General features: G+C 55.0%; 1 protein-coding gene across 6 annotated transcripts; it reads right to left on the bottom strand.

Annotated features, from left to right (window-relative positions):
• Positions 1-1532: 1532 nt before the first annotated feature.
• FHIP2B (FHF complex subunit HOOK interacting protein 2B) lies at positions 1533-17523 on the bottom strand. Of its 6 annotated transcripts, XM_064368824.1 has the most exons (17): positions 17371-17523; positions 11544-11622; positions 9810-9982; positions 8634-8738; positions 8414-8536; positions 7942-8184; positions 7633-7829; positions 7197-7305; positions 6891-6967; positions 6364-6553; positions 5189-5334; positions 4957-5085; positions 4395-4485; positions 4078-4221; positions 3614-3754; positions 3314-3414; positions 1533-3147 (listed from the first exon to the last, which is right to left on the bottom strand). In XM_064368824.1, exons 1-17 carry the CDS (start codon positions 17413-17415, stop codon positions 3009-3011), a joined length of 2232 nt encoding a protein of 743 aa, XP_064224894.1. In that variant the 5' UTR covers positions 17416-17523; the 3' UTR covers positions 1533-3008. The 6 variants fall into 6 exon arrangements, with proteins under 6 accessions (XP_064224894.1, XP_012290720.3, XP_064224897.1 ...); XM_012435297.3 differs by lacking the exon at positions 17371-17523 and having other exon boundaries at positions 2825-3147; positions 11544-15471; XM_064368827.1 differs by lacking the exons at positions 1533-3147; positions 3314-3414; positions 17371-17523 and having other exon boundaries at positions 3658-3754; positions 4946-5085; positions 11544-15471.
• Positions 17524-22401: the final 4878 nt, after the last annotated feature.

The following is a 22401-nucleotide window of genomic DNA, read 5'->3' as shown; positions in this document are numbered from 1 at the left end:
GTGCACACCTGTAAGTCCCAGCTACTCAGGAGGCTGAGGCAGGAGGATTGCTTGAGCCCAGGAGGTCAAGGCTGCAGTGAGCCATCATCAGGCCACTGCACTCCAGCCTGGGTGAGAAAGCAAGACTCCCTCAAAAGAAAAAAAAGAATTTTACTAAAATTTAAGGGAAAATTTAAGGGAATGAACAAATAAAATACCAAGTGTTCTACGGTAAAGATCTGAGTGCCAAGATAACCTCCAAGGCCCCTTTGCCAGCACCCGTCTCTCTTGCCTGCTTCTCTTGTCTTTCTGGCCCCTGGAAGGTGGGAGGAATCCTTGTACCCTCTGAGGACAAATACCTCGCAAATGATGGAACTAAACCCTTTTGTTTCAGTTCACTTACCTCAGTGTCTAAGGGACCCACCAGCCCATATCCAGTCAGCCAGGCAGTGCTGTTGGCTTTGTTCCCATTATTAGCCTAGTTTTCAACCCTGGGTGCACAGTACGGTCACCTGGGTTTTTTTTCTCAGACAGGGTCTTGCTCTGTCACGCAGGCTGGAATGCAGCGGCATGATCGTGGCTCACGCAGCCTTGACCTCCCACGCTCAAGTGACAATTGATTTCCTGCCTCAGTCTCCTGAGTAGCTGGAGCCACAGGCACATGCCACCATGTCCAACTAATTTTTAAATTTTTAGTAGAGATGGGAGTGGGGTCTCGCTATGTTGCCCAGGCTGGTCTCAAACTCCTGTTCTCAAGGATTCTCCTGCCTCAGCCTCCCAAAGTGCTGGGATTTATAGGCGTGAGCTACCACACACAACCACCTGGAAAGCTTTGACTCTGGGCCCACCCTCAGCAACACTGATTTAACTGGTGATGGGGCACTGGGCATTGGGATTTTAAAAAGCAACTCAGTCATTGGTCATAACATGAGCTGAAAGCCACTGTCTGGCTCTTTTTCCTCCAAGTTGTCAGTCTGCCCTACCGTAGTCTCTTGGAGACCCCTCTCAGAGGATTCCCCACCCCTCCACACACATCTAGGGACAAAGGGTTTATTTTTCTATGTGTTAATTTTTCTTTTCTCCTGAGAACACACCTGCAAATTTTCTTTTTTTGGAGACAGGGTCTCACTCTGTTGCCCAGGCTGGAGTGCAGTGGTGAAATCATAGCTTGCTGCAGACTTGAATTTAAAGACAAGGTTTTAAGTATCAGGCCTACTTGATGACAAAAACGCATACAACGTGCAACACAAACACACCCAGGTGAGACATGCACACAGATGCTCCCATGTGGGCCATTCCCTCGCCGTGTCTCCAAGGTGGGCAGGCTCTCGGCTGCAGGTCAGCCTGGCAGAGGTGACACTGCTCGGCCAAGAGTCTTTGGCAGGCGCTGGGGATGAGCAGATCTGTACTGCCAGAGCCTGTCTGTTTACCACCCACCCCACCTCCCTGCTCCAGTGCTAGAAAAAGAATTCCTTGGGGAGGAAGATGGTCCCGAATTAGCACTGGAGTCCTGGGCAGAAGGAGGGGAAACCTGGCCAAGAACAGCCACCGTGTCCACGCAATCACACCATTTATTGCTGTGCTGTCCGGGGAAGACACCGTGCAGACACCAAAGTGCATTGAGGGGAGGGGAGGGTCTGTGACTCCCAGACCCTTGAACATTTTATGAACCTAGGAGTCCAGACCCAGTTCATCCATGGAGATCTGTGCCCCATCCACACTAACCCATGTTCGTGCAGCCCACACGGCACAGTGCTCTCAGAGTGGCGAGGTCCTCCCCCGTGGGGAGGAATTCGGGAGAGGCAGAGGTCACTGAGTTTCCTCCTGTTTCATGTCACCTCTTGGCAACCTGTGCCTGGCTTCTAGAAGCAGCATGGGCAAGAAAAGGAAGCGAAAGAGGCTCTGGCCTGCTCCTCCTTGCCCAGAAGCAAAGCCAGCAACTGTGTAGTCCCGCTGTGAGGTAATGCCTGGCGCCGCCTGTGTATTCCTGCAGGTCAAGACAGATGCAGACCGGGTGGGGTGGCAGCCCCAGCCACGGAGGGCAGGCAGGGAGAACAACACCAGGACTGGCTGCCTGGGCCACAGCCACTCCCTGCCAGACTCAGGCCTGGAGTCAGGGGGCGCCCTGCCCTCATCTGTCTCCTGAGCTCCCTGGTCCCCCGGAAGGGTCTTCCATCAAGAACACAGGGCACTGGGCAGAAGCGAGGGCGAGGCCCGGCCTCCCCTAATCTCTGACCTCTCTGCCCAGGTGCTGTGGACCTGCTGAGACGGGTTCAGAAGGCGCCAGAGAGGAATCAGCTGGACCAAAGCCGGGCACCTGGCTCCCCGGCTCCCCAGCTCCCAGGCCCGCTCCCCTCCTGGCAGCAGCTGCACCAAGGTTCTCATTAACAGCAGCCCCCGCCTGGGTGTGGAACATGCTTTGGGCATTTGCCATGAGGCGGCTAGGAGTTTCGCAACAGTTTCCAGGGGAGCAGAGCAGGAAGAGGGGGCTTCCCCGACAATCCCATTCACTACTCCTTCTCCATGGGCCAAGCCATGAAGAAAGGGACAAAATGTCAGGTCTCACCAGCTCCCATGGTACCCTAATGTGACAAAGACAGGGCTCCAGGCCCCATCTCCCTGGCCTGGGCTCCCCACCAGTCTTGGAGCAATCAGCTCACTCCCCATCTTGCCCCTGGAGTTGTCACAGGTCTTGGCCCTGGCCACAAATGGTCAGTACAGAGGGGGCCAGGCACACAGCACCTGAGGGTCTAGGGTTTGGGCGCTCACCTGGCCGTCACCCAGCTCCTTCAAGAAGGCCCCAAGGACCCTGCTGCCTGGAAAGCCATCTGTTTGGCTCCTTGGCACCTGGCAGGCCCATTCCCTGAAACCCAGTCTGGTGTGGTCAACATGCCACAGCCTCCTTGAGTGAGCGTAAGAGCCAAAGCCCCCATCCCAGGAGGAGAGTATGGTGGCAGTGGCAGTGCCAGACAGGAGGCAGCTCTGGGGCAGAGGTGCAGACAGGAGTCTCCCACTGCCCTGCTCCTGGCTCAGACCTGCCCTTCCGGGGCTGGGGAGAAGTTCTGGAGAGGACCATTCGGGGGAAACTTGACGAAGGCAATGGCAGCCAGCTCCTTGCAGAACTCCTCCAGCACCACCACGCCCTGGAGTAGGGTCTGATGGTCCAGCCTGAGGGGAGATGGCACAGGGGGCATGGCTGGGTGGGGGCAGGACTGTGCCCAGCACGACAGCCCAGCATCCACCAGGCTTGACCCTGTGGCTGGCCATTTCCCTTCCCAGAAGCACTCTCAGCCCTCCTACCCCCCAGGCTTCACCTGGCACCCTTGGTACTCACTGCTCCCCAGGAGCCTGGCCTGTCAACTGCTTGCGCACCAGGAGCAGCTTGCCCGGGAACTGGGGCACCCTCTGGATTCTCTGCATCAAGTCCCCGATCACCTAGAGCGGGAACCACAGGGAACTCAGATGGGGCCATCCCCTGGCCCTGCCACACCTGGCAGAGCATGGGAGTCTGTGGTTTCCCACGTACTGGCAAGGGTGGCCATTCCTCCAGCCCCCAACCACCTGCCCCGTTCCCCTTCCCTGCTGTCCCCTCCACCCCCACTGGGCGCACTCCCTCGGGCCAAGGCGTCCTCACCCTCACCAACACAGAGAACAGGCTCCTGCAGCCGGGGGCCAGGCTGATGTAGGGATCCAGGAGGTACTCGTGGATATGGGGGTGGGGGAAGAGGGCAAGCCGGGACAGGACCGAGGTCACCTGCAGGTTCAGGCTGTATGGCTGCAGGAACAGTGGCCAGAGCTGAGGGTTGGCAGGGCTGGTGAGCATTTTGCACTCCCCCAGCAAGGTGCCTGGCCAGTGTGAACGTGTGTGGGGGTGGGAGGCTCACGTGATGTGTGTGTCATGGATTCCATGGGGCTGAGGGCCAGAACATGTTAGAACGTGTGGAGCAGGGGCGAGACGGGGCTTCCCACCTGGAGAAAGGGCAGGGGTGCTGTGGCACAAAGGAACCAAAGCGGAGGCAACCCTGTGGACAGCCCCTGCTCTTGAAGGATCCCAGAGGCACCAGCCTGGCCTTCTCTTGGCCCGGGCCCACTGGCTACCTGATCCAGAATCCGGGACATGCGGTCAAACAGCACTCGGAGGAACTGGCCCTCGAAGAAAGGTCGCTCAGGCTCATGGAGGTCCAAAGGTATAGGGGTCCGAGGCCAGCCCCAGGGCGCGACGCGGGAGCTGCACTCCTGAAACTGAGACAAGCGGGAGTAGAGAAAGTGGGTCTGAGCGGTTGGAACCAGAAGACAGGGCCCCATGCAGGAGGGATAGGCAGGGGTCCTCGGGCAGATGAGGAGGGGAACCCAGAGCTTATCATCCAGCCTCTCTGAAGGACAGGAAGTAGGAGCTGGTGGCAGGAGCCACTCACCAGGCCATAAGCATCGTGAACGTATGTGTCATAGCCCGTCTCCTCCAGGAAGGCAGAGGTCTTGGCTTCCTCAGGGACCAGGCACAAGAAACTGAGAGACAGAAGCTGGTGTGGAGGCACTCCAGGCTCCCCCTGTTCCCCCTGCTCTCGGGACCCCATCTCCCTCCCCGACTGGACCCCGTCAGGGCTGTGGCCAAAGAAAGAGTAAAACTCAGGCCATGCATGGTGGCTCACATCTGTAATCCCAGCACTTTGGGAGGCCGAGGTGGGCGGATCACCTGAGGTCAGGAGTTTGAGAACAGCCTGGCCAACATGGGAAACCCCGTCTCTACTAAAAATATAAAAATTAATTGGGTGTGGTGGTGCATGTCTGTAATCCCAGGTACTCGGGAAGCTGAGGCACAGGAATAGCTTGAACCCTGGAGGTGGAGGTTGCAGTGAGCCGAGATTGTGCCACTGCACTCCAGCCAAGAGTGATGGAGTGAGACTACCTCAGATTAAAAAAAAAACAAAACAAAACAGTAAGACTCAAGTGGTTCAGACTGCCTGACCTGCTCCCCACCTGTTGACAATCTCGGTCACTGCTGTTTTGCCATCGTAACTGGTGGCAGGAGCAGGGCGAGGCTTTGCTCGAGGTTGAAAGCCGGAATCCAGGAAGCTATCGGTGAAGTATGGGTCTTCCTCCAGATCTCTGTGGCCAGGACAGAGCAGCGGGCACCAATAAATGAATGGACAGAGTCAGCGTGCGAGTGCTGAGGGCTGGGCTGGGTCCGGAGGGTGCCGGTTTCACTTACAGGGTGTCCTCGTAGCTCTCAGGCTCTGGTGAGCCCCGGGCCACATAAGGGCGGCCCTCGAGGTTGCGCAGGACCAGGCTGCGGATGATCCCCTCATGGGGCTTCTGCAGCAGTTCCTCGAATAGCCGGAGCGTGGCAATGCTGATCTGGATCGGGAAGGGGGTCAGCAGGATGGCCCCTTCCCCACCCAGCTCCCAAGGGTCCCTTGCCACTGCCATAATAAAAGGCCTCCGAGGCAGAGTCACCTCCCCTGGCTGGATGCTAAGGTGGCAGGTTTTGGGGGGAGTGTGTGGGTGTGGGTCCAGGAATCAATAAGTCTGGGTGGTCCCCATTGCGTGACTAATTTCATAGGCGATTTCAGGCAAGCCAATTTGGTTCTCTGTGCCTCAGTTTCCATGTGTGAGAAATGGGAGTATCAACCTCACCTACCTCAGAGTAGGTGTTAGCCCTCCAGCAAGCCAAGTGACTACAAAATCAGTGTGCAAAATATAAAATGCTATCAAAAATAAGCTGGGCATGGTGGCTCATGCCTGCAGTCCCAGTACTTTAGGAGGCTGAGCTGAGAGGATGGCTTGAGGCCAGGAGTTAGAGACAGCAGTGAGCTATGATCACACTACTGCACTCCAGGGCCTGGGTGACAGAGCAAGACCCTGTCTCTTTTAAAAAAAAAAAAAAAAAAAAAAAAAAAAAAAAAAAAGGGGCCAGGCATGGTGGCTTATGCCTGTAATCCCAGCACTTTGGGAGGCCAAGGCGGGAGGATCACAAGGTTAGGAGTTCAAGACCAACCTGACCAACATGGTGAAACCCATCTCTACTAAATACAAAAAATTAGGTGGGTGTGGTGGCACATGCCTGTAATCCCAGCTACTCAGGAGGCTGACGCAGGAGAATTGCTTGAACTTGGGAGGCAGAGATTGCAGTGAGCTGAGATCGTGCCACTGCACTCCAGCCTGGGTGACAGAGTGAGACTCTGTCTCAAAAAAAAAAAGAAAAAAAAAGTGTATGAATGATCATAGAAAATTAGTGTGTGACAAAAGTGGCTCGGCAGTGGTTCCACAGTTTAATGTCTCCCAGCGTGGAGTCACCTGGGAACACTAATGAAATGGGAAGAGTGTTCAGGAAATCCCTTTGGCAGGGGTGGTGGGAGGAACAGAGGTGCTTGTCTCCCGCCGTACCTCATCAGAGAGGTGGTCACAGTGCCCGATGAGGTGAACATACAGGGCACAGGGTTTGTCCCCAGGGGCTTCAGGCTGGCGGTCTGTGCCCAGGAGGAAAGTCACGGCCTCCCGAAGCAGCGCAGGGGAGCGGAGCTGGCGCAGCATGGCTGTGAGGAGGGCAGTGGAGGTCAGGATGCTCGGCTCAGACCTATGGGAAGAGGGCACCTTAGCCAGGCCTGGTATGCAGATGGCACATGAGTGCGGAGGGAGAACCTTGCCTGGTTGCCTCGAATCTTTGGGTGGTATGTATCTGGTCACTTGCCCATCCCTGCTGAAGTCCTGCAGGGAAGGGTAGGAGGCCTTCATTTAGTCCACGTAGCTCAGAGCCATGTGCACATCGTGGGGCAGGCCTGGCAAACATCACCCAAGGGGGCCCACAGATGGGATTCTGGTCAAGGAGGTGCCTGGCCTTAGGGACAGGAGGCTGGGTTGGGTAGGCGGTTTGCTGTAGACCACAACTATGCCTGAGGGAACCAGACACTTACACGTGCAGGAGCTGGGGCTGTAGGGTCTCCATGAATAACTTCTCAGCCACAGCCTTCGCCAAGGCGTCCGCAACCACCTGGGTGCCAGAGAGCACGACGTCAATGTGTTTTGCGCTCATCACAATTCCCGCTGAGAAGTAACCATGTCATTGCACAGCGCCTGATGCCACTGGAGAGGGTCCTGGCCCACTGGGGCCCCGCTTAGCTCCTGGACCCCATGTTTGCACGTCCCTGCTCCACTCCGTCCTCGAGACAGATGGTACAGGGAGCAGCATGAGAGCCCTGCCCGTGAGCGCCCCTGCTCACCGCATGTGCCTCTGTGATAAGGTGGTCGCAGTAATCAAACCAGCCCAAGAAGGCAGCCAAGGCCTCCTTGCCAGGGAAGGAAGCCTCATCAGATGGGGCACTGGGTAACCTGAAGGGAGAGGGGAGGGAAGGCTCAGAGAGTGCAGGAGGAGCATCAAGGTCTTCCTCAGTATCTCCTGAAACTGGGCCCTTCCCCTCTCCTGTGGAACCTCTGCTGAGGCGGTCAGTTATCTTGGGGGTTTTATGGACAGAGGCAGCAAAAGCAGTGCTTCCCTGGAAGGCGAGAAGGCCTCTGAGGATCAGCTGCAGCCCTGGGAAGAGGGTGACCAGCAGGGGTCCCCAGCCACGTGGAACACCAGGGGAACTGGCCATCAAAGACAGGCAGGGCTGCCAGCCACTGAAGATGCTGACCAGCGTTCCCCGGCTGGGCACCCACCTCCAGCTGATGCCTTCTAAGGCCGCAATGTCTGCGGGGTCCAGAAAGGCAGGCATGGACCGGTACAGCTGGCAGAGGTGCCGGACGATCGCACGGCAGCAGGGGCTGCTCTGTGCCAGGTAGGTGGCAGCCGCCGGGGAGGCCGTGCTCACCAGGAGTAGCAGGTTCTCCTGGGCCTTCAAGGCCACCCGACTTTTCTAGGGGATGAGAATACAATTTCAGGGACATGCATGTGAGCTCCCAAATCACCTCCCAGCTGTCGACCCACCCTTCCCCTGCCCCCACCCTCTCCATCTCTGCTGCCAGCACCTTGCTCCGGCACAGCCCAAGCAGGGAAGTGATCAAGTTGCTCTCTGCAGTCCCACCGTCCAGCTCCTCAGTCTCAGCCAGCAGGGGGTTGTTCAAGGCCTGGGCCCCACAGGGCTCCCCGTCCCACTGGGGCCTGGCGGGAGCACCATTGTGGGAGCAGTTCTTGTCCCTGTGGCTGGCCGCGTCCTTAGGTAGAGCATCGGGTTCTCCACATGCCTTCTTCCTAGCTACAATCTTTTTACCCTGCAAAGAGGGTGGGATGAGGCCAGGCCTGGTGGGGACCACTTCCCAGGGTCCCCCACAGGGAACACAGGGTGGGCTGCCAGCAGGGCCTCGGCCTGGAGGTGAAGGGGAAGCTGCCTGCACGTCTCCCAGGTACCTGCTCTCTGCTTCTGCCTCCTCAGGAGGGCTGAGCGGGCTTGCCCTTGGGGTTCCGCGCCCTCCCCGTCCTGTTCCCTATAGGAGTGCTCACTTCCAGGATGTAGGCCAGCAGCTCGGGGTCCTGCTGGATCTTGGAGCAGAGGACAGTGGTGAGCTGCACCTCCTCCTTTTCTGTAACGGATCCGGGAACTGTCCCACCAAGTCGGAGGAGTTTCTGGAGGAGCAGCAGGACAGAAACAGAGGGGAGCGGGGTGGCAGGGGAGAGCGAGGGGCCTCATGCTCAGATACCCCTTGGCCTCTGGGCCCCTCACCTGCACAGGCCTGTGGACGCTGAGGTAATGCAGCAGCGGGTGCTGCACCTGGGCCAGGACTCTGCTGAAGAACTGGAACACCTGCTGCCGCATGCCTGGGGGGTACTGAGGCCGGGACAGAGCCATGTCAGAAGCCATCCCTGGCCTGGAACACTCTGCCCTCGGAGAACCCAGGGTCAACTCCTCCCTGCATGCCTGGGGGGTACTGAGGCCAGGAATGGACACAGCACCTGTCAGAAACCTCCTTGCCTGGAACATCCGCCCCTGGAGAGCCCCAGGCTCAACTCCTCCCTCGGTGCCGGCTCAGAAGGCACCTTCTCACAGGCCTGCTCCCCTCGCCCTGTTGTTGGAAACTGGCCTTCCTGGGACTCGAAACCCCTTTTTCTGCATCCCTTTGGCTCCTTAACTGGGTCATTGTCGATGCACCACAGGACCGTCCTGCCTCTCCCACTAGGATTCTTGTCAGATTCTCTTTATTTAAGAGACAGGGTCTTGCTCTGCCTCCCAGGCAGGAATGCGGTGGCACGATCACACCTCACTGCATCCTCCACCTCCTGGGCTCAAGCAATCCTCCCACCTTGGCCTCCCACGGAGCTGGGGCTACAGGCATGCACCACCATGCCTGGCTCTTGTCAGTCTGAATCATTGCTGTGTCCCCAGCATCTAGAGCAGAGCCTGGCACGTGGCAGGCCCATCTCTGTGGTGTCAACAGGGAACAGGAGCCCCTGGATGGTAGGATGTTCTAAGTGAGACAGCCACAGTGCCCATCCCGTTTGCTCCCCTCCCTGCAACTGCCACTTTCAGTGTCAGGACTGGGAAGAGCACAGGCAGAAAGGCCTGGAATCCAGGGAGCTCCGAACTGCCCACCTCAGCCTGTAACCCAGGGGACCCCGGGCCCCCCACCTCGGCCTGGCCCGGAGCACAGGGGGCCCCTGACCTCGGCCTTGCCCAGCGCGCAGAGGGCCCCCCACCTCGGCCTTGCCCAGCGCGCAGAGGGCCCCCCCACCTCGGCCTTGCCCAGCGCGCAGAGGGCCCCCCACCTCGGCCTTGCCCAGCGCGCAGAGGGCCCCCCACCTCGGCCTTGCCCAGCGCGCAGAGGGCCCCCCACCTCGGCCTTGCCCAGCGCGCAGAGGGCCCCCCACCTCGGCCTTGCCCAGCGCGCAGAGGGCCCCCCACCTCGGCCTTGCCCAGCGTGCAGAGGGTCTCCAGGATCTTGTGCTGCAGTAGGTACTCCAGGCAGGGCCCTGCCTCCCCCACGGCCGCCTGCTGCTGCTCTTCATACACCAGGATGTCCAGCATCTGCTTCAGCCGCCAGGGAATGTCCGTCTTCTTGGCGGGGGTGTTTTCATCTAACGGATGTTTGGGAAACAAGGGTGAGTGGGGTAAAAAGGGGCACCCTGGCTTGAAAACTTCATCTCCTGCCAAAGCCCAGAAAGGGGGGGGCCTATCCAGGAGAGGTGGGGGAAGAGAGCTGCGGCCAACTGGGAAGTGGAAGTTTACAGCGGATGCTTCCATATTTAAGACAAAAGTCCTTCCAGGCTTAGGACACAGCCCTCTGAGAACTCATGCATGCCCAGTGCTTTATCCCAGGGCGGCAGCATCGGGTTCCTCCAAACCCCGGCATAGGTACAGAGACAGGGACACGTGGTCCTGGGCCCGCAGACGGCTGCCTGTCAGCTGTGGGCCTGAGTGAGACAATGTGGGCTCAGGGCTCTTGTCACATAACTTAGAGGCTGTAATTTCAGCAGCCACCTGAGAGAGAACCTCCCCCACGGACAGAGAAGGCAAGCCTCTGTTTTTCACAAAGCAGAAAAAAAACACCTGTGCCACCACCTTCAGCTTTGACCCAATCCTGTTCCCTCTACCAAGGCCCTGACAGGGAAGCTACTTAGTGGGGCTTTTGCAGTCAGAGTCTCAGTGTGTGTTTTAAAGAAAGTTCTGGTGCTTTAGGACTGGCCTTGGAGCATCCCCTAGCTTTTCTTTAAGGTACAGGAGCTTAAGTAGGGTGGCCTGCCTCTCGGACTTCTGACCCCTCTGGTCTAGGGACCACTCTGGAAATCAAAGAGCTGGATCTGGGTGGATTTAAGCCAGTTCTGATCTGATCTTACTCTGCTGGTGGACTGAGGCTGTCCTTCAAGAGATCTTTAACCTGAAGAGGTGGTTCAGAACCGGGTGTGCGCTCTTGCCCCCCAGGGAACATGAAGCAATGTCTGGAGATGTTTCTGGTTGTCCCAATTCAGGGGTGGGGTGTGCTACTGGCACCTAGTGGTCAGACGCCAGAATGACTGCTGCGCATCCTGCATTGCCCAGGACAGCCGGCACAGGAAGGGCTCCAGGTCCAATGCCAACCGTGCTAACATTGAGAAACCTGGTCTAGCAGAACCCTCAGAGGGTCCCATAGATTTCTGAATTTCTTAGGCTGGCCTAGGCTGGAAAGAAAGCCGGTAGGAAAGGTGTGGGCTGCAATCAGGCTAGTTGGCTCAGGGAAAAGGAGAATGTGTTAAACTCTCTTCTTTTAATTGGTAAACCCTGGGCACTAGCTCTTGGGGCCTGAAGGCCTAGAACTGGAAGCTGGGGGAAGTACAGCCACCTCTTCCTTGCCATCAAGCCAGTGAGACGCCCAACCTGGCTACTCCTCCCTCACACAGTCCCTTTCCAAAAGGTCAGGGTGGAACCGGCAGCTAAATCATCAGGAGTAGAGGTGGGACAGGCAGTTAAATGATTAGGAGTGGAGGCAGCCCAGGGCTCTGGGTCTTCTGTCTGTCTGGTTCTCTGTCTTCATTCACTCGGCTCCAATTCTGAAGGACTGGGCACATGACCTTCCCCAGGACACCTGGATGGTGACATTCTGCCCACATCTTCCTCCCCGCTCCCTCCAGGGTCCCCGAGCTGGGGAGGGCCAGGCCCTACCTGTGGTCTCGATGTAGTAATGTGTGATGCCCTTCCAGTGCTCCACGAAGGCCTGCAGCAGGTCAATGCTGGGCTCCCGCTGCAGAGAGAGCAGACACAACCTCGGTGGGGGCCACAAATGCCAGGGAGCCCCTGACCTCATGGGTGTCAGGTTCATGCCAGGCCTTGGAGGAGGCCCCCTGCTCCCTGGCTTTCAAAGGGAACGGTAACACATTTCCTCCAGGACACACTGGCACCGTCTCCATATCTTGCCAAGGATCTCCTGGCGGGCACTTCTCCCTAGATACCCCTTCCTCCTGGAAATGCTGTTTTCTTGCTGTATGTCACAATCCTGTCCTGTCCTTAGCAATCCTGCTAAGAATGTTGCTGGGGAAACAGATACAGACACAGATTATTTCAACACAGCATGATTATGCTACAGTAGAGGCACCTAGAGGACAGGAGCACAGTCCCCCAAAGAAAAACAAATGATACAGACCTGGCAAAGGCCAGGTGCAGCGGCTCATGCCTGTAATCCCAACACTTTGTGAGGCCAAGGTGGGCAGATGGCTTGAGTCCAGGAGTTTGAGACCAGCCTTGGCAACATGTCCGTCTCTACAAACAATTTAAAAACTAGCAGGACGTGGCCAGGTACAGTGGCTCACGCCTGTAATCCCAGTACTTTGGGAGGCCGAGGTGGGTGGATCAGAGACCAGCACAGCCAATATGGTGACAACCTGTCTCTACTAAAAATAAAAAATTAGCCGGGTGTGGTGGCACATGCCTGTAATCCCCGCTACTCAGGAGGCTGAGGGAGGAGAATTGCTTGAACCCGTGAGGTAGAGGTTGCCGTAAGCCGAGATTGTGCCACCGCACTCCAGCCTGGGCAACAGAGCAAGACTCAGTCTAAAAAAATTAAAAACAAAAACAAAAAAACACTAGTAGGATGTGGTGTGTGCCTATAGTCCCAGCTACTCAGGAGGCTGGGGCAGGAGGATCACCTGAGCCCAGGGAGGTTGAGGATTCAGTGTGATCGCACTGGTGCACTCCAGCCTAGGTGACAAGGTGAGACCCTGTCTCAAAAAGAGAAAAAAAAGGAAAAGAGAAAAAGCTTTCTCATTCCTGTCAATGTGAGAGTCTATGAAAATCTCTTCAAGACCACCACAGGCTCTGTTCAGCCTGATGGGTAGGTAACATCAGCATGATATTAACAAAGTGCCTTTCTTAAAACACGCTTTCATCTTGTGTCCAAAGCCTGAGCCTGCACAACCCCAACTTCTTAGCCAGTGCTGTTCTCATTTTCTCCTCTACTGGCTCCTTCTATCAACCTTGAATTCTGGTTCTGCTCTGGGCAAGCCTCTAACCGCCCCCTTTTCCGTAAGTACTCTCTCCATCTCTCCACTACAGTGGTACAGCTGATACTGGCCTTGCACTCAGAACCACCACTTTCCCTGAAAATGTCTCCAAAAAAAAAAAAAAAAAAAAAAAAAAAAAGCGCCATTCCTTCCCTTTTCTTGCAGAGTAAATGTCTGCAGGAAAAAAATGATTCCATCATCCCTCCCAACAGGTGTGCGTTTCTGCCTCTGGGTCTTTGCTGGGGCCACTCCTCTGTCCAAGGTGCTCTGATTCCTGCTAACTTGTCTGGACCCTGAGAGTCCCCAGTGAGGTTCAGTCCCCAGCAGCTCCACCAAGCCCTCTCCAGTGCCTCTGACCCCACACTTTGCTGCACCACAGAGCTGAGTAAAATCATTCATTCATTCCAGGCGCCCACTATGTACAAGACACCGTTAGATGCCACAAGCAACGTGAGGATGACTAAGACCCAGTCCTCAAGAAACATGCCATGGAGAAGACAACATCAAACTGCACTGAATAATGAAACTACAAGGAAGTAGTGTGAGGCTGAAGGAGAGGTGGAAAGTAGTGACCTCTCTGGAAAAAGGGGTCACTTCTAACAGGCAAGGCTTTACCAAGGCCACATCTGAACTAAAATTTGAAGAACCAGTTCAGTATTGACAAGAGCAGGAAAGACAGTCCCTGCAGAAGGAACTCTGCAAAGTGTGTCTGGGGCAGGGGTGGGCTGGTGAGTCTCTGGAGCCTCTAATGCCCAGCCAAGAAGTCTTGATCATTTTTTCCAGGCAGCAGGTCAATGACAGCTTTTTTTTTTTTTTTTTTTTTTTTTTTATACGGAGTCTCACTGTCACCCAGGCTAGAGTGCAGTGGTATGATCTCAGCTCACCACAACCTCTGCCTCCTGGGTTCAAGTGATTCTCCTGCCTCAGTCTCCTAAGTTGCTGGGATTACAGATGTGCACCACACCTGGCTTGTGTGTGTGTGTGTGTGTGTGTGTGTGTGAAACAGAGTCTCACTCTGTGGCCCAGGCTGGAGTACAGTGGCATGATCTTAGCTCACTGCAACCTCAGCTTCTCAGGTTCAAGCGATTCTCCTGCCTCAGCCTCCTGAGTAGCTGGGATTACCTGCCACCATGCCTGGCTAATTTTTATGTTTTTAGTAGAGATGGGGTTTCACCATGTTGGCCAGTCTGGTCTCTAACTCCTGACCTCAAATGATCCGCCCACGTTGGCCTCCCAAAGTGCTGGGATTACAGGGGTGAGCCACCACGCCTGGCCACTGACACCTTCTGAGCAGTGTTTTAGGAAGATGCATCTGGCAGTTGAGCTTGGGAGAGGAGGTAAAGGCAGGAAGAATGCTTAGAAGGCCACTGCAATGGGGGGCGGGGAGGGATGACACTCAGATGACTGGAAACACTCCCCTGGGTCTGCAGGCCATCTTGTTTTCTTTCAAAGCTTGTTAGGGGCCACAACCCTCCTCAAAGTGGTACCACCCACAGTTATTCCAAATATTCCATACCTATGGTGTGACCCCACCTCACCACATTGCATGCGACAGTGCCTGCTGGGCTGAGCACTCATCTCTCCTGCTAGATAAGCTCTCCGAGGACCAGGGTTCTGTGTTTTACAGCTAGCCTTTCCTCCATGGACTCAGCACATAGTGAATACCCATGAATATTTACCAAGTATCTCAGGAAACTGCTGCAGACATTCTTTCCCTAGTTCCTTGTTTTAGAAAAGTCCTCTGGCCCTTTACCAGCCCCACAGTTATCTCACAATTTCTGCATTTGGGTCTCCTTTAGCCTCAAAATTGGCTTATAGTCTTCGAAAACCTTGAGCTGGGCTTTAACCAAAAACAACACTGCAGTATGAACAGAAGACACAGGAGGGGCAGGTTAACTAGCACAGGTCATTACACAGCTGCTGACACAGGGGTGTGATCTTTTCCTGACTCCAGGACCAGCTATGGTAACTCCAAGCCAAAGGCACTGGAACCAACAATTTCTCTTTAAAGATATTATTAGTGGCTGGGCATGGTGGCTCACACCTGTAATCCCAGTACTTTGGGAGGCTGAGGCAGGTGGATCACTTAAGGTCAGGAGTTCGAGACCAGCCTGGCCAACACAGTGAAACCTTGTCTTTACTAAAAATACAAAAATTAGCCAGGTGTGGTGGCGCAGGCCTGTAATCCCAGCTACTTGGGAGGCTGAGGCAGGAGAACCACTTAGGCGGAGGCTGCAGTCAGCTGAGATCACCCCACTGCACTGCAGCCTGGGCGACAGAGCGAGACTCCAAAAGGCTAGGCTGGGTACAGTGGCTCACGCCTGTAATCCTAGTACTTTGGGAGGCCGAGGCAGGCAGATCATGAGGTCAGATGCTTGAGATCATCCTGGCCAGCATGGTGAAACCCCATCTCTACTAAAAATACAAAAAATTAGCCGGGCGTGGTACATGCATCTGTAATCCCAGCTACTCGGGAGGCTGAGGCAGAATTGCTTGAACCCAGGAGGCGGAGGTTGTAGTGAACTAAGATCGTGCTACTGCATTCCAGCCTAGGCGATAGAGTGAGACTCCATCTCAAAAAAAAAAAAAAAAAAAAAAAAAAAAAAGCTGTAATGATTCCTAGTCTGTTGGCTCAGAAGAGGGCAGGGAGGAGCATTCTTCCTCCTTAATGAGGAGTCAGTTGACTTACTGCCATCACACGTTATTTGGTGACCCAGGCCCAGGAAAGACCTAGACTGGAAGGAAGCCTGGTGGTAGAGCAGAAAAGAGAAATTCCCATCTCCCTGTAATCACCTGGTGCCAGCCACACTTCCTGGACATAGCCTATGTGGTAAATACTAAAGGGCCTGGAGGATCACCTGCCTAAAAAGATCTCCCTCCACTGCCCAAATCTCCTCCTGCCACTGATGCCTGTACTTTGTCATTGGAAGCCTTAGAAACTGACTCCCAGCCGGGTGTGGTGGCTCACCCCTGTAATCCCAGCACTTTGGGAAGCTGAGGCAGGAGGATGGCTTGAGGCTAGGAGTTCAAGACAAGCCTGGGCAACATGATGAAGCCCGGTCTCTACAAAAAATGCAAAAATTAGCCGGTCGTGGTGCCACATGCCTGTAGCCCCAGCTACTCAGGAGGCTAAGGTGGGAGGATTGCCTGAGCCCAGAGATGGAGGCTACAGTGAGCCAAGATCGCACCACTGTACTCCAGCCTGGGCTCCCAAATGAAATAAAGAAAAAGAAATTCACTCCTTAGGACTGAAGAACTGTCTGGCAATTGGAGTGTTCCCCAGAGATATGAATTAGTTTATCATACCACTTTTGAAGATGACAGCTGTTTTGACTGGGGATGGGGAGAAGGGGTAGAAAAATCATTTTGGAATCTTCTCTACCTGAATGTCCCAAGGCCCTGGACGTGGGACAACAGCAGGGCTAAGAAGGGGGAAGGAGCCACAGTTTCTCACTTTCTTCCCAAGTGTGCCTAAGGCTGAGCCCTCCCTTCCACAGGAGCTCCCATGACGGTGGGGAAGGAGGTGGTGGGGAGGAAAGAGGGTGAAACCCAAGGCTTTTTCTCCTGAGAAAATCTGATCCTCATTAATTGGGGGAAGATTTATACAAGGAGGCAGCAGTATTGCTGACTTTATAGCTTCTTGACACTTACTTTCAACGGCATCCCCCCACCCTACCTACAATGCACTACAACCTGCTGAACGAACCCTCGTAGTGGGCAGCCAGGGACCAGCCCGCAGCCCCAACAAAAAATGGCAAAAATACAAACTCTGATGGCATGTGAAACATCAATGGATTCTCTCCGCCTCCCCCCACAGCCACACAAGCCCCACCACGGGTGGCCTCTCCCTAACTCAAAGTCAGTTTGGCTTGGGACGGGTGGAAACTCGCTTTCGCCCAGCAGGAGGCGGTTTCCCCGGCTGGGCAACCACCCGCCTGCCAGGGTCTTTCCCTTTCGTGGGGACTTGGACCAGCAGGGCCCACACTTCCCACGTCCCGGGGTGATGGGCAGGGCGTCCCGCACCCCAGCAAGGTCCCCGGGTTGTCTGGGAGGTCAGACCCAGGAGAAGGGACCGCGATTTTTCGAGACAGGGCGAGGCGGCGGTGTGGAGAGGGGAAAGGAGGAAGGCCCCCAGGGGCTGGGGAGACGGCCTGGGGCCCCAGGGGCCGGAAACACCCCATGGGGTGACAGGAGAGTCCCGGCGAAGGCGAGTTCGGGAACTGGGAGAGACTCCCGGGGCCGGAACGCACAGACAGGAAGCGACGCGCGAGCAGGCCGGGGAGGTGGGGCGGTCGGGAGGAGTCTGGGAGCGGGCCTGGGAAGAACGAGGGAAAGCGGGGCGCGGCCGGCGAGGGGAGGCCAGGGAAGGGGCGCCGCGGCCCGGTGGTCCCTACCCAAGGGGGCCCGCCCGCCCCCACCCGGCTCCGCACCCACCCTCTCCCCGGCCTAGGCCCGCAGCCCCCGGCGACCCGCCCCGGCCCTCCCGGCCTCACCGCCCCCACGGCCTCCTGCAGCAGCGCCCCGAGCCGGCTCAGCATGATGGCGTCCGGCCCCCCGGCTCCCGGGCGAAGGCGGCGGCGGCGGCGGCACTCTCGGCGGAGGCGGCGGCCCGGTGGCCCCGGCGGCCCCGGCACGGCGAGGGAGGCGGGGCCAGGCCGCTCCGCCCCTTCCCGTCCCAGCTGCGTGGCGCTGGCTGAGCCGGGCTCAGGGCACCCCGCCGGGCCGGGGAAGAGGGCTCCGCCTGCGGAGGGCCCTGAGAGTCGGCCGGGAGGTTTTCTTTTTTTGTCTTTCGAGACAGGGTCTCTCTTGGTCGCCCAGGCAGGAGTGCGGTAGCGCGATATCTGCTCATTGCAGCCCCCAACTCCTGGGCTCAAGCGATTCTCCAACCCCGGCCTCCCAAGTAGCTGGGACGCCAGGCGCAGGCCACCACCCCCGGCTAATTATGTTTTACTGGGCGGGGAGTTCTCACTACGTTGCCTAGGCTGAACTCGAGCTCCTGGCCTCAAGCGACCCTCCCGCCAGGGTCTCCTGAGTAGCTGGGATTACAGGCGGGAGCTAAGGGAGGTGTTTTCGATGAGGAATTGTAATTCCTCCTGAATTGAAGTCTCAGGCAGCCCCAGCCACATGGGCTGATGAGCTCCCGATATGTGCTGGTCCCAACCAAAATGTGCAGTGCCAGGCACACCCCGATTTGGAAGATACAGTAAGAAAGGAAACAATGTGAAACTGCACTAACCCTGACTTGTATTCATTACATATTAAAATGACTATTAGGTGTGTTGAGTTAAAGTATATTGTTCAAGTTAATTTCACGTGTTGCTTTTTACGGTTTTGAAACGGCAATCAGAAAATGTTTACGGGGCGTGGGCGGTGGCTCACACCTGTAATCCCAGCACTTTGGGAGCCAAGGCGGGTGGATCACTTGAGGCCAGAGTTTGAGACCAGCCTGATCAACATGGCGAAACCCTGTCTCTACTAAAAATACAAAAACAAAAACAAAAAATTAACCAAGCGTGGTGGCGTATGCCTGTAGTCCCAGCTACTTGGGGGACTGAGGTGGGACAATCACTCGAACCCGGGAGGCGGAGGTTGCAGTGAACCAAGATCATGCCACTGCACTCCAGCCTGGGCAACAGAGTGAAACCCTGTCTCAAAAAAAAAGTTTCTGCAGCTGGGCTTGGTAACTTATGCCTGTAATCCCAGCACTTTAGGAGGCCAAGGCTGTTGACCAACCTGGACAACACAACAAGATCCTGACAAAAAGAAAAAAAAAATTAGCTAGCTGTGGTGACATGCACCTATAGTCCAAGCTACTCGGGAGGCCGAGGTGGGAGGAAATCAGTTTCCCTAGCGAAGGAGAAATAGCCCCCGTCAGAATTACAGAACCTCGAGTTTTGGGGTCTCAGGCTTCACAGGACCTGCCCCACCTTTTAGGGCCCATTCTCCAGTGAGGCTGAGCACGAGAAATGCTAACCTGCTAGACTAGGCTCTGTGCTGTGGTGCGGCGGAGTCCGCTGCCTACAGTCCGCTCTAAGCCAGGGTGCAGCGTCTGAGCCTCAGGCCCTAGGAACTGCCAGGGTTAGGTAAAGCCCAGGCTCGGTAAGAATTGATTAAGATCGCAGTTCTTTAATAGGTGGGAGTTCCAGTCCACTCTCTGCAGATTTCTGAGCCCACTTCCTCATAGGTGAAGGACGCAGGCTGGGTAAGTCATATCAGCTTGCTTCCCTTCAGCATGTTTCAAAGGACTCTAGGGGATAATGACAGTGCATCAAGAGTTCAAAACCTTTTATTCGACTTAACTTTTTTAATGTTATTTTTAAAAGTCCAATAAAAGTCAGTGTATACACTACATGTGCTATATTCCAGAAGTTTCAGAGACCATGATGTTGTGCTAAATTCTGCTGTCAGGTTAGCCCACTTAGGGGAAGACCTTTGAATAAAGCCTCTCCTATCAGTTTAAATGAAGAGTTGAAGACATTTTCACAGTAAATGAGACTCCGGGGCCAACATGGTAAAACCCCATCTCTACTAAAATACCACCCCACCTCCCTGGCCTGCTCGCGCATTGCTTCCTGTCTGTGTGTTCTGGCCCCAGTCTCTCCCAGTTCCCCAACTTGCCTTTGCCTTCACTGGGATGCTCCTGTCATCCCCGGGGGTGGGAGGGGGCCCAGCAACAGCCTATGAAGCTGAGCGCCTCAGAAGCTGACAGCCTACCAGGCTGAGGGCCTCGAGCAGACGCTGACCCACACATTTATTCTCTCTGAACAGGTGATCATTATTAACAAACAGGTGTTCTGTGTTTTCTCGTAACACAAAATATGCCAAGTAGGCAGCTGGTGCCCACTTACCACTAATCACAAACTAAAAAGTTTTCTCCACGAGGGAGCCACGGGGGCAAGGTCAGATATCTAAAAGAATTGTTTTAACCTGTGGATGATATTTACATATTGTTCTGCCACTTTGGAATGCCCCAAGCAGTTTTCTACTTGGGCAGGGTGTCGGGGGGTGGCTAGGTTTTCCTTGCCATCCTTCTTCCGAGCAAACAATAGATTCTATGATACACTCAGCGTTTTTCCACAGAGAAGGCCATATGGCCGGGCGTAGTGGCTCATACCTGTAATCCCAGCACTTTGGGAAGCCAAGGCAGACAGATCACCTGAGGTCAGGAGTTTGAGACCACCCTGTCCAAGATGGTAAAACCCCATCTCTACAAAAAATATAAAAAGTTAGCTGGGTGTGGTGGCGTGCACCTGGAGTTCCAGCTACTCAGGAGATTGAGGCAGGAGAATAGCTTGCACTCTGGAGGCAGAGGTTGCAGTGAGCCGAGATTATACCATTGCACCCCAGCCTGGGTGACAAGAGCAAAACTCCGTTTAAAAAAAAAAAAGAAGAAGAAGGCCATATAGTTAATGACTCTCAAGGTGAAAGAATTTGCTCACGTTCTTATTTATTTTTATTTATGTGTGTTGTGGGGAATAGGCACTGAGAGACTCTTTCTAAGGTTTATGTTAGGGACAGAGACCTCCATTCTGAGATGTTCTAATTTTTTTTTTTTTTTTTTTTTTAGTAGAGATGGGTTTTCACCATGTTGGCCAGGCTGGTCTCAAACTCCTGACCTCAGGTGATCTGCCTGCCTTGGCCTCACAAAGTGCTGGGATTACAGGTGTGAGCCACTGCGCCCAGCCTTAGTTTTTTTTTTTTTTTATTATTTCTATAGGTTATTGGGGAACAGATGGTATTTGGTTCCATAAGTTCTTTAGTGATTTGTGAGATTTTGGTGCACCCACTGAATCCAATTTGTAGTCTTTTATCCCTTGCCCTTTTCCCACCCTTTCCCCCACAGTCCCCAGAGTCCATCGTGGTTTTTTGTTTTTTTGTGACAGAGTCTGGCTCTGTCGCCCAGACTGGAGTGCAGTGGCAGCCCACTTTAATGTTCGCCTCCCAGGTTCAAGTGATTCTTGTGCCTTAGCCTCCTGAGTAGCTGAGATTACAGGTGTGTGCCACCATGCCCAGCTAATTTTTTGTATTTTTAGTAGAGATGAGGTTTTGCCATGTTGGCCAGGCTGGTCTTGAACTCCTGAGCTTGGTCAAGTCTCCTGCCTCAGCCTCCCAGAGTGCTAGAATTACAGGTGTGAGCCACTGCACCTGGTCCATTGTGACATTCTTATGCCTTTGCATCCTCATAGCTTAGCTCCCACTTACGAGTGAGAACACATGAAGTTTGGTTTTCAATTCCTGAGTTACTTCACTTAGAATAATAGTCTCCAGTTTCATCAAGGTTGCTGCGAATACCATTCATTCGTTCCTTTTTATGGCTGAGTAGTATTCCATCATAGGTATGCTCTAAATTCTCATGAACTGAAAATCCTTTAGGACCTAGGGTCAAACCTGCCCCTACCACATACATTTCCCAAACCCTGTCTCCAGCACCCCTTAGGGTTCAATGACCTTGACATTTTTCCAAACAGCCTGGGAGCTCTTTGTGGACAAGGGGCAATGCCAGCCTCGTCACTGCTGTGTTCCCCATGCCCAGAGTAGGGTAAACCCCCAGCATTTTCTGAATGCTTAGTATTGGTTATGCGTGCAGAGACCTTCTCTATCTGTCTGCAGCTCCTCGTCTGCCCTCCTCTGCTTCCCCTTCACTGACCACGGGACCTATTGGGAAGGCCCTGGAAAGCTGAATGCCATCTCCATTCTCCACTCATTCATTACTGTGGCTCTGGGCTTCAGAAGAAATGTCTCTGTCCCACCATTTCTCCTTTGCTAAGAAGATGACAGTGGTCTGTCCTGTTGCCCTCACAGGTTTGCTGAAGGGATAAAATGATGTGGATGCAGCAGACTCCTACAATGTAAAACAATTGCTCACATGTGAGGGATTCTTACCCACTTTGCTTGTTTCAGCCACAGGGGCTAGGAACTCAACTCGAGGACTCAGGCCAGGCCCCAGCTCCAGTCTCAGGTGGTTCTGCTCCAGCCAGGTGAGGCCGGCCGCTCCACACATAAGCACCCACACCTGCAGGCAGTCATCCTCCTTGTCTTTCACTCAGATCTGCAGCCTCTTTCCCACCCCCAACCCGCAACCCGCAATTCCCTGTCTATTCCCCTTGGGAGGCCTTGCCAAGTCAACCAAGACCAGATTCCCATCTTCCCCTCTTGGCCTCCCCTTGACTCGTCCTCCAGCTGCCATTTCTCCATTCCTTAGTTTCCCCTGTCTGATTCTTGGCAATCCACTCACCGTACATTCACACTCCGCTGACCTTTTCTGTATCTCTGGCCTCCCCATTGGACTGTGAGCCCCGTGCCTCTTGGGAGGTGCGATCATGTCCGATGTTGAGCTTCGGTACCAAGGCAAGCACGTCAGACCTTGGTGCAGGGCTAGGGCTGTCTTTCCTCCCATCCTGTTCTCTACTGGCTCCTCCCTGAGATGTGAGTTCCCTCTGGCCCCAAACACAAGGGTTCCTGCCCCCATCACAGAGTCCGTAAAGGAGAGGCAGACAGGCCCCTACCTAGACAGCTCCTCCTTC

The sequence above is a fragment of the Aotus nancymaae genome, unplaced genomic scaffold, assembly GCF_030222135.1.
Source record: "Aotus nancymaae isolate 86718 unplaced genomic scaffold, 86718_ANA_hifiasm-v0.15.2.pri h1tg000079l, whole genome shotgun sequence".
In the NCBI taxonomy this organism is placed as follows: Eukaryota; Metazoa; Chordata; class Mammalia; order Primates; family Aotidae; genus Aotus; species Aotus nancymaae.
This window is presented reverse-complemented; position numbering and strand designations above follow the sequence as displayed.